At 44.6% G+C, this 16,704-nt stretch overlaps 1 protein-coding gene across 1 annotated transcript in view; it reads left to right on the forward strand.

Moving 5' to 3' along the window:
• The window catches only part of KLHL18 (kelch like family member 18), a 94,457-nt gene that overhangs the window by 68,057 nt on the left and 9,696 nt on the right, over positions 1 to 16,704 (forward strand). The window contains exons 3-6 of the mRNA XM_007951756.2: positions 4,750 to 4,890; positions 9,223 to 9,421; positions 13,746 to 13,906; positions 15,323 to 15,459. Coding sequence (XP_007949947.1) covers positions 4,750 to 4,890; positions 9,223 to 9,421; positions 13,746 to 13,906; positions 15,323 to 15,459 — 638 coding nt within the window. The remainder of the gene's footprint in view (positions 1 to 4,749; positions 4,891 to 9,222; positions 9,422 to 13,745; positions 13,907 to 15,322; positions 15,460 to 16,704) is intronic.

The raw sequence follows: 16,704 nt of genomic DNA on the forward strand, positions 1-16,704 counted from the left end.
TCCCACCACAATAGCCCTTACTCCACATGTCAGGGACCCAACGTGGGAATTGCTAAGTATATCTATTCCAATTATGCATTCTGGAAATGGGGAAATCACTACAGGATGGGTTCAGGGACCCACTGGACCCACTGTGAGACGCACCTAAGCTAAGATACCATCAATAACTTGACCTCCATATGCCCCCACTCTGACTGGTGGGCCACGATGACGCTTTGGGTCTCCTAGAATTAGTGTCAGTTCAGAGCCAGTGTCCAGTAATCCCCAAAAAGTCTGATTATTTCCTTTTCCCCAGTGAACAGTCATTCTTTTAAAAGGCCTCAGATCCCTTTCGAGAAGGCTGGGAGAAAGATTGACATTGTAAATTTTTGGCAATGTAGTGGGGTCCTTCCTCAAGGGGACCTGGCCTCCCCTTCATTCAGGGGGTTGTGAGTCTGTAAACTGACTCAAGTCTGGGAATTGATTGAGAGGCCATGACTCTGTATTCTGGTGATTCAGTCTGGACTGCTGTTCATGTGACCTAGAATTCTTCTGTCTATACCAAAACCAAAAACCAAACTCACTACCATCGAGTTGGATCCAACTCATAGTGACCCTTCCTTGAGTATCTGAAGCAGTATCACTACAGAAGTAGATTCCCCAACCTTCCTTCCAAGGAGTGGTTGGTGGGTTTGAACTGCCAGCCCTTTGGTTAGCAGTCAGATGCCTTAGGCACTATACCACCAGAGTTCCCTCTATCTGTACAGATCAAGTAAATATGTAATAGGTTTACCATGTATTTCACTCCTACGAACACCATACCTAAGTAGCCAATGCCATAATTCCACATGAGTCAGACTATTCTGATTACTATTTTGACTCTGCTGTCCATTATGATAACCACGCCCACCTTATCTTTATTGATTAACTGCTGCCACTTGTCCCCTACTACCAGCCCCATTGCATTTAAGTGTCTTAGTTCAATTAGGGCAGTTCCCACTATCAAATCCAGCTTACATAAAATAGCAATCACAGCAGTCATCAAGAATGCTGTGGCTCCCTTCACAAATTTGTTCTTCACTGTACTGGTGAAAGACATGTCCTCTGGTCTCTCCATTTCTGGCTCTAGGGGTCTAACCTGATCAATCCATTTTAACATGCCAGTTTCCCTAAGTCTCTGGATACCTTCTTCTACATTATACCAAATCAAGTCTGGTACTTCAATTTGACTTGAGGTCAAGGTAGGCCACCGATAATCCATGTTTCAGTAAGCTAACCAAGTAAACAATTAGATCCTTTTCTAACCTCTGTAGCTGAAACATTGAACAAAGAATCCGTAATCCATACTTGTTGTTGTTGTTGTTGTTATGTGCCGTCGAGTCGGCCCCGACTCATAGCGACCCCTCCTTGGGTTTCCGAGGCAGTATCACTACGGAAGTAGGATTGCCCAACCTTCCTTCCGAGGAGTGGCTGGTGGGTTTGAACCGCCAGCCGTCTGGTTAGCAGGCAAGTGTCTTAGCCACTATGCTACCAGAGCTCCCAATCCATACTTAGTGGGGCTAAATCAATAAACTCAGACTGATGCAGTGTTACATTCCTTGCACCATTATCCCACACCCTCAGTAGGCACTCCCATACATATTCTCCAGCTTTCTGCCTGTGCATGTTAGCAAAATCAAGTAGGTCTTTTTGGGTATTGCGTACCACCTCCTCAATCACACTTTATATTTCACCTTTTGGGGCTTACTTGGACTTAAGTTTAGTTATAGGTCTAGCAGCAGCAATGGGTGGTTGGGGCGATTCCTGAGAACATTCAACAATGTCTTCCATGGCATCTACCTCAGGCAGTGACCCAGCAGGAACAGCTGGGTTAAACCCATCATACTGAGGTAGAAGGGTTAATGGTTTTATAGTAATCCCTTCAGATGGGAGGGATTCAACAGAATTTACCAGCTCCATATAGCCTCATCTTCCTGACTATCCTCATTCCAAGTTTCAGGATCCCATTTTTTCCTAATCAATGCCCTCACTTTAACTTCAGAAACCATTCTGAGTTGGCAATTTATTTGACGTTGTAATTCAGACACCCTTACAATAAGACTCTGGGTTTATTTTTCGGTAATATGAGCTCTGTTACTAGAAGAAATAGGCCTTCTTTCAGAGCATAACTGGAAACATTGAGGTCTTTTATGCGGTGCTTGACTCAGCAGCCCTGAACTCATTTTGCTCTTTCACCACTTTGTCTGGCATAAATCAGACCAACCAACCAGCTTCCTTATTCTCCTCATACTGATAGAATTGCAGAAAAATAGTATCAAATATGCAATCACCCAGAGCCTCACTTCTCAAAAATACTTGATTTATTGGTGGTGCTATTTTGCATATTAATGTTGCCACCTCACACCACGGGTTAGCAGGGCCTTCTTTACTGATGGAGGCAGAGTCACCAGTGTCTTTATGATTAATCAAATTGGAGAACCAAAACAGAATCAGTGAGAACCAATTTAAGAAGCCCATCCTTATGATTTTGTCTCTTTAGAACCACTCCCGGTACCAAATGTGTTAGGCTGGGTTCTCTAGAGAAGCAAAATCAGTAAAGCTTATATATAGAGAAAAAAAAAAAAAAAAATTATCTTAGGAAAATGGCTCATGTACTTATAGAAGCTGGCAAATCCCAAGTTCTTGGATCAAATGTCAAGCTGGAGGCTTTTCCTGAGTCATGCAGCTGCAGGGGCTGAGGAGCTCAAGGTTGGCAGGCAGTATACTGGCTGTTGACTCCAACAAATGATGAATCCAAGTTCTCCAGGCCGAATGGTGGATTATTTGCTCATGGACAGTTGTAGGCAGCACAACAGGATCCCAATCACAGAAGAGTGTGTCTGTAAATATATTGGAAGCAGGCCACTCCCCTAGGGAAACTCCCTTTCAATGGATTGGCTGCTCGAAACATATACATCCAGTCTCATCTTGGGAATAACCCACATTGCAACTGCTTAAACCACTCGAAATTGTGGTCCAGCCAAGTTGACACACAACTCCAACTATCACAATCTCCATCTGTGGAGAGAGAGAATTATCTGTCTACCATAAGACAGAAGTCTCAGGTAGTTACAAAGAAAGACACCTGAGGTCTCTCTATCAAAAGAAACTGTGCTGTCTTAGTTCTCTAGTGCTGCTATAACAAAAGTACCACAAATGGGTGGCTTTAACAAAGAGAAATTTATTTCCTCACAGTTTAGCAGGCTTACAGTCCAAATTCAGGGTGCTAGCCCTAAGGGAAAGCTTTCGCTCTGTGTTGGCTCTGGGGAAAGGTCCTTGTCTCTTAGAGCTTTGGCTTGGCATCTCTCTTCCTCCCATCTCTGCTTCTTTGCTTACTTAATCTCTTTTGTGTCTTGAAAGAGATGGATCAAAGACATACCCTACACTAATCCTGCCTCATTGACATAACAAAGATGGCTCAGTTCCTTTTGATGATACAGACCTCAGGTGTCTTTCTTTATAACTACGGAGACTTTAGTCTTATGGTAGATATACCCTTCTTTCTCTCCATAAATAGAGATCATCATCTCCAAATGGGGTTATTGCTACAGGCATAGAGGTTAGGATTAACAACACGTAGTTTTGGGGGATACAAGTCAATCCATAACACATGCTAATGACCATCCACACTCCATTTAACAGAGATTGACTGAACACTTCTATGCACTGCTCTAGGTGTTTGCAGTAAGCAAACAGAAAGCAATGCTTCTCCTTGTGTCCACAGTCCAGTGGTAGGGACCCAACAATCAACAAACACAAGCATGTATGGCTAGAAGTGAAAGTGATGCAAGAAGAGTAAAGCAAAGCCTAGCAAATGATGGCAGGGATCTGTACTGTTTCAGAATGATCAGGGAAGGCCTTTCTGGTGAGGTGACATTTGAGCCAAGACCTTAATTGAAGTGAGAGGGTAAGCCACCAGGGGGAAGAGCCCTCCAAACAGAGGGAGCAGAGGCCCTGAGGTGAGAATGTGTTAACATGTTTGCATAGAGCAAAGAGAGGAAGGTGATGAGGTTGGAGAAACGGAAAGAGACCAGCCCACATGCATCCTCATAGAAGGCATTTAGATTTCATGATGAGTACGAATCAGAAGCCTGAAAAGATGTTAGAAATCTCATTTTGGAAATGTATCCCAAAGAAATAATAATCCAAAAACATTTATAATGGCACTAACATGGTACTGCCATGAGGGGTCACTATGGGTCGGGTCCAACTCCACAGCAATGGTTGCAATGGAACATGGTAATAGCTATTATGCCTACCAATAAAGGAAACAAGGTATACCACATTTACATGTTGAAATATTATATAGTAAGCACTAAAAATGATAAATGTGAAGACATTGTAGAAAATGGGAAAAAAAAACTCTAATATTGTATGATTATGTCTGTATAGGTTTTGTGTACAGGTGAACAGGCTGAGAAGCAGCCTAGGAAAATGGTCACCATTGACTCATTAAGTACCTACATTGTGAGTGATGGCTTTTTCTTTTTAGAATTTTCTGTAATAGAATTATATGGGCAGTAAGGACAACTTAAGAAGTAGAACAAGACTTTGGCTGTGATGGAGTGGTTTTTCCATTTAGGGAGAATCTCAAAGGATAGAGGCTAACTGGTTTTTAGAACAGGCCCTTCTATCCCCCAAGCAGTAATGTCAGCTCGGTTAGGGCCTGAGTCTACTGTGGGCAAAGACTTATCTCTGAAGAAAGTCTCACGCTTTCCCTCTTTCCTCTAGTGCCCTGGAGGCTCTGATCAACTTTGCCTACAACGGCCACCTTGCCATTGACCAGCAAAATGTCCAGTCGTTGCTCATGGGGGCTAGCTTCCTACAGCTGCAGAGCATCAAAGACGCCTGCTGCACATTCCTCCGAGAACGGTGAGGCGATTCAGGGGGCCTGGCTCATGGTAGGGAACAGGACCGTTGCAATTCGGAATCCCTTGTCAAAGTTTTCTGAGTTCTTGGAGCATATAGGTTTTATGAAAAGAGTGAGCAGAGATAATCTTTCTTGAAATCAGTATCAAGCAGTGCCCACTTACTTGGCTTGAACCTTTGTAGAATATGATTTACATAGAGCCCTTCCTACAATGTACATCTTCTTCTGGTCCTCTCTCCAGTCTGACCAGCCACTAATTTAGCTGACTCTTCTCACCAAACCAGTTTATTCAGTACTCCTAACTGTTCCACAACCATCTCCATCTTTGTTTAGAATTTTCACCCTCCTTAAATTTATTAACCTTCCTTTTTGCCTCAGCTCTGTAAGAGCCAACCCAAATTTTACCTCATGGAATTCTCTATCTCCCTCAGTCCCCTGGGAGCAATCCTTATAAAGCTGCTAAGATCTTGAAGGGTAGAAACCAAATAAAACTCATAGCCACCCTATAGGACAGAGTAGAACTGCCCCTTAGGTTTTCCAAGGCTGTAAATCTTCACAGAAGCAGACTTCTTTATCTTTCTTTCATGGAGTGGCTGGTGGGTTCCAGCTGCCAACCTTTGATTAGCAGCCAAACGCTTAATTATTGGGTCGCCCAGGGTTCCTCATGGGACCAAATACCCCCATGTATTTCCAGTACTCGGCAGTGGGTGTGGTAGATCTTCTTATGATGTTTTGATGACTATAAGCAGATAAGAAGGCTCTTCCTTGTCAAGACCTTTTAATCACCAGAGGCTTGGGAGTGAGGGTCAGTGCTGGCCACACACAAGCAAGGAGGAACCAGAACAGCACCCCTGTCTCCATGGTGCTCTCCCAGGCCCAGCCTCCACCTGAGCCTACTCATTACCTGGTCCCTAGCCTGACAACCAACATTCCTCCCACCCAAGATCTGCCATCCTAAGCCTCATCCCTTCTTAGAGCTGACTTCTTCCTCCCTCCTTCCTGCTCCTTTAGTCCCACTCAGCAAACAGCTGTGAGTCCTGCCTGCTGTCCACATCCTGTTCACATGGTACTCCTGGGCATCACTGAGTACAGCTGTGTGTTCAGCCCGTCAAACTGACTATGGTAATGATACCTAGAATGCAGGGGGCACTTGTCTACTCAGTGCTGGCTGAGTGGTTTTTGGAGAGGGAAGCTGGTATTATTCCCAGTTTTTCAGGTAGAGACTGCATGGTGAGAGAGGTCCCAGAGTGAAGCTGTGTTCCTGCCCTAGGATGCCTTTGGGGTGGGCTGGAGGGATGTGTGTTTGTGTACATACTGCCTTCCCTGCTCATTTTTGTGAGCTTCTTAAGGACACAGACTGGACTTATTTCACCTCTATGCTCTATGCTGTGTCCCCACAGAACCTAGAGAATGGCCTTCTGATTAAACGAAATCAAACCACTTGCCCTTGAGTCCATTCTTGAAAAGCTCATGTGTGTCAGAGTAGAACTGTGCACTACAGGATTTTCAGTGGCTGATAACAACAACAACGACGATGTTTCAGAAGATCACCAGGCCTTTCTTCTGAGGTACCTCTGGGTGGACTACTCCAAACCTTTTGCCAAGTACATTAACTATTTGTGCCACCCAGGGCCTCTGATGAAGTAGGCACTGTGGAAATGATTAAATTGACCCTCCTCACGCCTTCACTAAGAGGACAACAGCTCCACCTAGAGGGTGTTGAGGTTATCACCATCAGCTCTGGATCAGGCTCTGTTATAAAGTACTGTCACTTTGAAAGATGTTTAAAACCCACTGCCATCGAGTTGATTCCAACTCATAGTGACCCCCATTGGGTTTCCTAGGCAATAAATCTTTATAAAAGTAGATTGCCCAGTCTTCTTTCCACAGAGTGGCTGGTGAGTTTGAACTGCCAGCCTTCTGGTTAGCCGTCAAATGCCTTAGGCACTGTGCCACCAGGGCTCGTTTAAAAGATGCTTAGAAGAGTGATTTTTAGACAAGTGAAATTTTTACACACATAGTACCATTTTAGAAACAAGTATTTAAATATAAAAGCTGATGTTTTCTAATCTATTCTTCACATTTTTTAATTTAGCCCTGGGGAGCCCATCTGAGGCCTGAACCTCAACCACATTACTCTCTTTATGTTCTCTGCCATAGGCCCCAGAGACTTTGTACTTTTTCTCTGGTAGTTACCATTATTGCTTCTCTTCCTTGGGGTGGTTCTCCCTGAGCCTGGCTGCAGAATGAAGCTTCCTCCTTCGTGTATATCCTTGAAGATGAACATGTGGGCCCTTAGGTTTCAAGATTTGATTGCTGAAGGTTTGATTGCCTTAAGAAAAATGGTTGTCAGGAACTAAGCAGTGGTGGGGAAAGACAGGTTGTAATAGAGTAGAGAGAAGCTGCAAAGACATCAACATTCTTATATTCTTTCCTGAAGCCACTGTGCCCATTAGACTGACCATTGTTCCCCAGAGCCAAAGAACTTAGGGTGCAAGTTTACAAGCAGCAAAGCAGTCAAGGACTGAAAGGGCAGAATATTTAAGGAGCCTGGCTTTATGACTAGTCTAAATTCTACAAAAGTGAAGCTTCATTCTAAAAGCTTGCTGCTTTTCTTCAACCTGAGGCTGCCTCTGATTTTTCTTTGTGGCCTTTTTCCCAGCCTGTGGATGCGTGGGCCTCCTTGTTTTAGGTCAGCACTAAACCAAAACCAAAATCACTGCCGTGGAGTCTGATCCGACTCATAACGACGCCTCCTTGGGTTTCCGAGGCCGTATCTCTACGGAAGTAGATTGCGCAGTCTTTCTTCCGAGAGGTGAGCACTGGTGCTATGTATTTTCCAAAAATTTCCTCTCAGATCTACGTTGGAATATCACATGCATCAGTGAACCAAGCCAGTAATTTATTTAATTCAAGTTGCTGCTTCCTGCCACTGACTAGTTAGATGACCTTACATAAAGCATTATAGCTTATGCAGCTTCCTTGCTTACAAAATGTGTTGCTCGGTGCTCATGTTTTCTTGGCCTTTTGGCTTTGTTTTCATGTAGGTTTCTAAAGTCATGGACAGAACAAGTGCAGGCTAGAATGAAGCTTCACTTTTGTAGAATTTAGACTAGTCGTAAAGCCAGGCTCCTTAAATACTCTGACCTTTCAGTCCCTGACTGCTCTGCTGCTTGTAAACTTGTACCCTAAGTCCTTTGGCTCTGGGGAACAATGGTGAATATTGCTTAGTAAATATAAGTCTTTGTCTGTAACCATAAGTCATCATAGGGAAAAAAAGAGAGCGAGCATTCTGATGAAGAAAAGTAAACCTGGGCAGTTTCTAATCTGTTAAATAGCGTTTCCCACCACAGATTATCTGTCACAGAATCAAAAAGAGAAAAGGCTCATACCCCCTCCAGGATCTGCTGCTGTCAGCAAGTTTTTAGAATCATACTGGGCTCATTTGAAATTTTCTCAGATGCAACAGTAGTAAGAAAAATAACAACGATAATGAAAATAAAAACAGCAGCTAGCATAATACTAGGCAGCATGCTGAGTGCTTTTGCCCGCATACTTACTTCATCATGGCTCCCACCAGGAGGTGAATGGTCTTCACCTTTTCACTAGTGCTGAAACAACTGACATTTGTGGAACCTGCGGAATCCACCCAAGGTTGCCCCGTAAGTGGCAGAGATGTCATGTTTCCTTGGCTCCAATGAGTGTAAGTCTGCCTTGGTGCCAAAGAAACATGTATAAAAGGCTTGGGTTCAACCTCAGCACCATCACTTGGAGAGGCACTGTGAGGAAAATTCTTAGTTTCTCTGAGCCTTAGTTTTCCACCTATAAAATGAGAACCTTTACTACTTTTCAGGGTTGGTAAAACAACTTGGAAGAATGAATATAAAAGGCTAATAAAGTACTTGACTCATATACAGCTTCAGTGCCTTTCTGGTGACCAGTGGTGGGGAAGTGTCTCAGACACTCAGCCAAGCACAGGCTGAGGGAAAGCCAACAGTTTCTCCAGCACATGTTCTCCTGGTCTTCTCTCCTCTGACAGCTACCCCAGCGCACTTTCCAGAGAGCTTTTTCCTCCTAGACTCGTAGAGCAGTAGGCCCACAAGACAGGGACCTTTGAGGATAATCTGTCTTACTTTTACACTTGTAGAAGTTGAGGCTCAGAGTCACTCACCTGATGTCACACAGGGAGTTTTTCACAAAGCTGAGGACAAACTGTCTGTTTTCCTTCTGTGGCTCTGCCCAGAACCAAACTGAGAATGATCAAAGGTAACATTTTTTCTCTCCCTCTAAAGTTTTTTTTTTTTCTTTCTTCCTGTCTTTTCTTTTGCCAAAAGTCTTCACCCTAAGAACTGTCTGGGTGTGCGCCAGTTTGCCGAGACAATGATGTGTGCCGTACTGTATGATGCAGCCAACAGCTTCATCCACCAGCACTTTGTAGAGGTGTCCATGTCGGAAGAGTTCCTGGCCCTGCCCTTGGAAGACGTGCTTGAGCTGGTGTCTCGGGATGAGCTGAATGTAAAATCAGAGGAGCAGGTACATAGAACATGGTAGCAGCTGGGGTGTTGTGACAAATGAAATGCTGCTCTTTTTCAGTCTCTGTTTTTTTATTCATTCTTTTTGCAAAGTTAAGATTATACTGTGTATGCAGCTACGAATCCACGGTATGATCTTAACTTTACAAAAAGAATGAATTAAAAAACAGAGATTATACTGTGTATGCAGCGATGTATCAGGAGCTCTGTTGGCATAGTGCCTAAGGCATTTGACTGCTAACCAGAAGGCTGGTGGTTCAAACCCACTACCCACTCCTCAGAAGGAAGGTTGAGCAATCTATCTCTGTAGAGATAATGCCTCAGAAACCCAAGGAGGGGTCTCTATGAGTCAGATCCAACTCAATGGTGGTGAGTTTGGTTTTGTTTTGTTTTGGCATCTATGTACCATGTAGATTGTTTTATTGTATCTTATGCATATTTTCATGGAAACTTTTTATAATTTTAGTGTCTAAGATTCTATTTATTTTTATCAGCTTTAATTTCCTTATTCTTGGATGCTTGAGTTATTTCTGATACTATAAGAAATAATTCTGTTGTGAATGGGAAAGTAAAGATAACTTTTTAAGAGTCTTGTTCTAAAGAAGAGAAGAGTGTTGGAGCAGTTGCTTGAGAGAAATGTGAAGTGAAGAGGTTTGCTTTGTGTTTTTTTAAGGTGGGAAATGTTACAGCATTTTTGATTATGGTGGGAATTTTCCAGGAGAGAGGGAAGAATTGATAATATAGGAAAAAAGAAGGAACCATTGCTGGAATGAGTGAGAAGAGACAGGGCCTAGGGCCCAAGGGGATTTGTCTTTGATAGGAACCCAGGCTGTTCATCCAGCGCAGCAGGAGGGAGAGCCGGATACACACACCCAGATGAGGAGGGAGTGGGGGCAGATGCTGGTAGGTGCTTCTACATGCTCTCTTCCAGTTTGTCTCTGTTTACTTAGCTGAGAGTGAGGATGAGGGGGAAGTGGTAGAAATTTCAGGACAGATTAAAAGGTATGAAGTCATCCGTTAGGAGTTGGGGGAGAGTAAATGGATGATGCTCAGAAAATAGAAAAGGCTTGAGAGGAAGTAGGGCCTACCTGAGATGAGTAGTCATGAATATAAGTAACTAATCAGTATGCGCTCTCTTTTTTTTTTTTTAATTTTTATTGTGATTTTGGTAAAAATTTACAGAGCAAATTCATTTTCTACACAGTAGTTCATACACATTTTGTTTTAGGACATTAACTGCAATCCTCATAGTGTAATAGCTCTCCTCCCACTTTATCCCTGTAGTTAGTTGCCTCTTCCCTGTATCCTTTTGTGTACATTACTGCCCCATAAAGTGTCTCCCTAAGCAAATGCTACCCTTTTGTTCTCCCGTAATTGATAGCTCTAAGGAGTGTATCTTCCCGATATAAAAGTTCACTCTTTATGCCTGTCTGTTGTTTGGTGGGATGCCATGGGAGTGAGTTCAGTCCCAGACCTGAAGGTTAACTAGGGGCCATAGTCTTGGGGGTCTCACCAGGCTCTGTCAGACCAGTAAACCTGGTCTTTTTTATGATTCTGAGTTTTGTTCCATATTGTTCTCTGACTTTATCCAGGATCTCCTATATTGTTCCCTTTCTGAGTGACAAACAGTGGCAGCCAGGCACCATCTAGTTCTTCTGGTCTCGTGATCATATAGGCTGAGGTTCACATGGTCCACTAGTCCCCTGAACTATTTCCATGCATCTTTGGTTTTCTTCATTCTTCTTTGCTTTGGACAAGGAGAGGCCTATTGTTGCATCTAGATGGCCACTTGTAAGCTTTTAAGACCCCAGATGCTACTCACTAAAGTAGGATATAAAACAATGTTTTTGTGTAGTATGTTATGCCAACTGAGTTTGATGTCCCCTGCAACCATGGTTCTGAGCCCATAGGTCTAACAACTTGCTCCCTTTGGGTGGTTGACTAATCAGCTCTCTTGGGTGTTTTCTGTTAGCCACATTCAAATATACTGTGCAGTTGCATGGTGAGGGTGTCTTAAATTTAAAGAGCTAGACTTCAGTAGGTAGAAATTTCTTTCTGGATGAGTATGATTGAGGGAAGGGAGAGCATTTTGTTGAGATGCAGAAAGAAATAAAAAAAAACCACCAATGTTAACTATAATATAGAAGGAAATTTTCTTTGTTGGTTACCAGGGGTGGGAGGGGAGGGGAGGAAACACTATTCGATAGATAGAGATAAGTATTGATTTGGGTGAAGAGAAGGGCTGTACCAAATATGAGTGACCAATATGGCAGCATTGAGGATGAGAAAGACATAGAGAGGTACATGGGAGGTACAGATAACAAATATGAACCCTTTTGTACATACAGTACTGCATTGTCAGTGAAGGCTAACATGGGTATATGGGTGGATAGATGGGTGGACAGGCTGAACGATTAGGTATGTCTATGAAATGGGGAGTATATCCAAGAACATATATAGGGTTGGCAGACAATGGTCCTATAAGTTTATGTGAATGATCAGAATTCCCAGGTGTGTTGGATTGGGTTCTCTAGAGAAACACAAAAACCAGCAAAGTGTATATATATATATATATTTATAGAGAGAGAAAGAGAGAGAGAGAGAGATTTATCTTAGGTAAATGGCTCACAAGCGTGTAGAAGCAGACAAGTTGAAGCTGAAAAGTTCGTCTCTGGGGGGGGATGGGGCCCGGAGCCGCCTGACTTTCGCACGCACGGCAGAGGAGTTCAAGCCACAAAGTTCGTCTCTGGAGGGGGATGGGGCCCGGAGCCGCCTGACTTTCGCACGCACGGCAGAGGAGTTCAAGCCACAAAGTTCGTCTCTGGAGGAGATGAGGCCCGGAGCCGCCTGGTTCCCGTAAGCACAACAGAGCCGAGAGAATCAAGCTGGCACGCAGCACGCTGGTCGCTGTTCCCAACAAAGGATGAATCCGAAACCTCCAGGGCGAGCAGCGAGCTGCTCACTCCAGGAAGTATATAGTCCGGAATGCCGTTCTTCCAGCTTGTCCTTGGGATAGCATTGCAGGTAGGCCACACCCCTGGGGAAACTCCCCTTGGGCAGACTGGCCGCTCAGAACTCAGTCATGTGATCCATCATGGGAACCACCACTCACAACTGGAGTCCAGCCAAGTTGACACATCTTCAACTATCACACCAGGTATATAGTAGAGCTGACAAGGGGCAAGGTTGTGGTCACGGCTTGGTCACAGCCAGCTACCCAGAGGGGCCGAGTAGTTGAACCTGCGGGCTTGGGACCATAGTCGCAGGGGACATCAAGCTCATTTGGCATAGCATACTATACAAAATATTGGTCCACCTCCTACTTTGGCGAGTAGCGACTGGGATCTTAAAAGCTAGCAAGCTGCCATCTAGATGCAACAATGGGTCTCTCCCCATAGAGCAAAGAAGAATGAAGGAAACCAAAAGTCATGGAAACAATTAGTCCTAGTGACTGGTACACCATCTGATCTGCAGCCTATATGACTGTGAGACCAGAAGAACTAGATGGTGCCCGGCTACCACTGTCATCCACTTGGAAGGGGATCTATGTAGGAGATCCTTGATAGAGAGGGAAATAATGTAGAACAAAACTCAAAATCATTTGGAGGAAAATAAATAAATAAAGGAGGCGGGGACCAGGTTTGCTGGTCCGAAAGAGCCTGGTGGAAGCACTGTCATGGCCCCTAGCTGCCCTTCAGGTCTGGAATTGAACCCACACCTGTGGTTTCCAGCCAAACAAAAGACAGGCATATGAGTTGAACATTTACCTCAAGTAGATACACTCCTTGGAGAGAACAATCATGGGACAAAGAAGGGTTGTTTATGCACAGGGAGACAGCTCAGGGGGCAGGAGTGCATGGAGGGATGGACATTAGGAAGAGGTAACTATGGGGAGAAAGTGAGGGGGGAGCTGTTGCACTGTGGTAAACTGTGGTCAGTGTCATGAGATAGTGTATGTGAACTGCTGTATGGAAAGTGAATTTGCCTTGTAAATCTTCACCCAAATCACAATTAAAAAAAACAAAAACAAAATCAAACCACCAATGGGTTTTCATTAGGATATGATAATGAAAACCAGGAACTGCTACAGCAACCTTGGTTTAAGTTTCCAGGGACTGGACCAAATGGAGTAGTAATCCAAATGGAATAGCTGGGGAAGTGGAGAGAAAGCAGTGGATTCAGTTGGCAAGTAGAAGGAAAGATGGATGGGCCCAAAGAGCTGCCTCAGTGTGGAACTGGAGGTTTGATATTAGGGAATACAGGGTGTGGCCTCTGGTTGGAACGAGTTGCTGTCATCAGCTAGAGCTTCACCTCTGTCTTGGCAGGTCTTTGAAGCTGCATTGGCCTGGATCAGATATGACCGGGAGCAGAGGGGGGCCTGCCTGCCTGAGCTGCTGTCCAATATCCGCCTGCCTCTCTGCCGACCCCAGTTCCTGTCGGACCGAGTGCAGCAGGATGACCTGGTGCGTTGCTGCCACAAATGCAGGTGAGCAAGGGTGGACCTGCACAGGATGCTGCTGAAAGCTGGACAGAGAGGAGAACTTGGCAATTTCAGCCATCTCTCTTTCAGCTCATGGGAGGAAAGACTAAATTAGGTCAGTTGTAATTCATGGCACAAGGACTAGTCTGTCTTCTAGAACCTGGGAGAGGACCCGTTCAGAGCCCGAGTCTTGCACCTTAGGCAGAGAAATGTGCCATGTGGGAGCATCAAGGCAGAAGGGGCTCTCTTGCCAAAATTGTTTGAGAATTTTCCAGCATCTTCATCTATTGAGCTATTTATGAAGCTCTAAGCCAGTATATTTTGCCTGCCCTGACTTAACCACCAACAGCTTTCTTGGTGGTACAAATATGACTTCCTGGGATTCCTCGCCCTCCTCAGTAAATATTAGTCAGTGGCCCGGTCTCAGGTAGATGTAGGGCTCTGTGTCCACAGTGCTGGGAAGGAGAGAGGACATGTTTGTAAGCAGGCAAACCTTTAACCAGAGTAAATCAATAAAAACAAAGCAGAGCAGAGCTACCAAGACAGTTATGAAGATGGCGGCTCTATTGGAGGATTGTTAAAAAAATAAATCCGCAGAGGAAAATGTTCATCTTTCTTCCCATTGCTTGTCATATTCGCAGCAGTGAAATATTTTTTCTTTGCTGGCATAGTTTTCCACATATTTGGATACCTTCTTCATTTTCCCAGCCCTAGCAGTGTAAAGGTAAAGGTCTGTGTTAGGAAAGGGTGGAAGTGCAGCGGAAGGTAGCGGGACCCTGTGACAGCAGTCTTGAGGGCACTGTAGAGAAGTTTGAACTTTGTTCTGTGGCCAGTGAGTTGTTATCAGAGGTTCTTCAGCAGGGAGCAACATGGTAGATCTGCATTTAGAAAGACCCAAAGACCAACCGCTAGGACTGTAGTGTGGAGGGTGGAGTGAAGGGAAGTGGCTAGAGGCAGGGGAGACTCTGTGAGGAACTATTGGCGGCTGCTGCCACTGTCCAGGTGAGGTTAATGGTAAGGTCACAAGGTGTGAACAACAGTGCAGGCACAAGGAGGAAAAGGAAGGGCTGGATCTGAATGGAGACTGGTTGCAGGCTGCTTGTCAAACTCCCAAAGCCAACTATTTTCGCCATCATCCTGTTTTTTTCATGTCTAGTATGTACCTGTTAGAGGATACACATTTTGATTCCACAAGCTAAAGTGGACTCTGCTTGTCTTGCCCTCCAGTTTTGAGCAAATCTCAGCAGCCATGTGTGGCTTCCCCAGAACTCACCTGAATTCTTTGAAACCATACCTTCCAGAAGGTGTCTGCTGCCAGGATTCACCTGTGTTTGTGCAGGGAAGATGCCAGCATTAGACAGTCTAAATGTGGACCATGTAAGGAGAATATCTCCCATCCTAGCATCTTGCACCTCATTCCAGGGACCTGGTGGATGAAGCAAAGGACTATCACCTCATGCCAGAGCGCCGGCCCCACCTGCCAGCTTTTAGAACTCGGCCCCGCTGCTGTACATCCATCACTGGGCTTATCTACGCTGTGGGCGGCCTCAACTCAGCAGGTATCTTGCATCTCCCCTTTGCAGAGCCCTGGCTTGGATTTGCTGGACAAAGGAGCACCAAACAACCTAGCCTGACCCTTATGGTTCCTCTCCTTGGTGCTGCCACCACCTTTTGATTTTATAAAGTTGTTCTACAGTTAGAACATATCAGATATTCGTACCATTGTTTCAGAATATCAGTGCTAAAGACTATCGACTTTTAGAAATCCCTTTACAGATGGGGAAAGTGAGGCCCAGAGAATTTTTCCCTACATTCATGCAAATTGTTTTGACAGAGAAAGAACTAGAACTCAGGTGTCCTGGTACCGGAGACGACAAACTTCCCTTACATCACACTGCCTCATAGCATTTACTCAGCTCTGGGGAGGATCCAGTCAGAGACCTAGCTCCCTTACCAGGCCAGTCCCAGTTAGTCATATGAATCTCGGGTTAGACTATGATAATGTCACCATTAGAAGAAAGATTCTCCAAATACCCAGGGTCTTCTACTGTCAGCAGTACTTTTTACTCGCCTCCTCTCCTGTGACCCACACATGCTTTACAATCCATGTGTAATTGACAGCCATTGTATCATACAGTCACGTTTTCAGGAGAGCTCCCTGGGGCTCCCTCCCATCCTGCCCACCTCAGGGCAATTGAGGCTTAGTAGAAGAGGGCAGTATGGACACCTTAATCTGTAATACAATAGTATAAAACCAAAAGCCAAACGTACTGCCATAGAGTTGACTCCAACTCATAGCGACCCCCACTGAGTTTCCAAGGCAGTAAATCTTTATAGAAGTAGATTGCCCCATTTTCCTTCCTTCCATGGAGTGGCTGGTAAGTTTGAACCACCAACCTTCTGGTTAGCAGCTAGTCAAATGCCTCAGACACTGCACCACTGGAGCTCCTTACAGTGACATAAGGAGTTGATATATCTGATGTCCATCCAATGTCCATCCAGGTATGTATAGAAGTGAGAGAGTAGGTAAACAGTCCTGGGCACTTTTGTTTTGAATTGAACACATATGGGGAGGGTAATGTGCGGCAGTAGACTATTGGACCAGGAATAAAACAAGGTAGGTTCTAGTCTCTGCTACTTGCTGTTAACCAAATGACCTGGAAAAGTTAAGGCCTCAACTAAAGGAGCTCTGGTAGCATAGTGCCTAAGGCACTTGACTGCTAACCAGAAGGCTGGCGGTTCAAACCCACCAGCCACTCCTCGGAAGGAAGGTGGGGCTATCTACTTCCATAGTGATACTGCCT

The sequence above is a fragment of the Orycteropus afer genome, unplaced genomic scaffold, assembly GCF_000298275.1.
Source record: "Orycteropus afer afer isolate SDZICR_OR568_19922 unplaced genomic scaffold, OryAfe1.0 scaffold00311, whole genome shotgun sequence".
In the NCBI taxonomy this organism is placed as follows: domain Eukaryota; kingdom Metazoa; phylum Chordata; class Mammalia; order Tubulidentata; family Orycteropodidae; genus Orycteropus; species Orycteropus afer.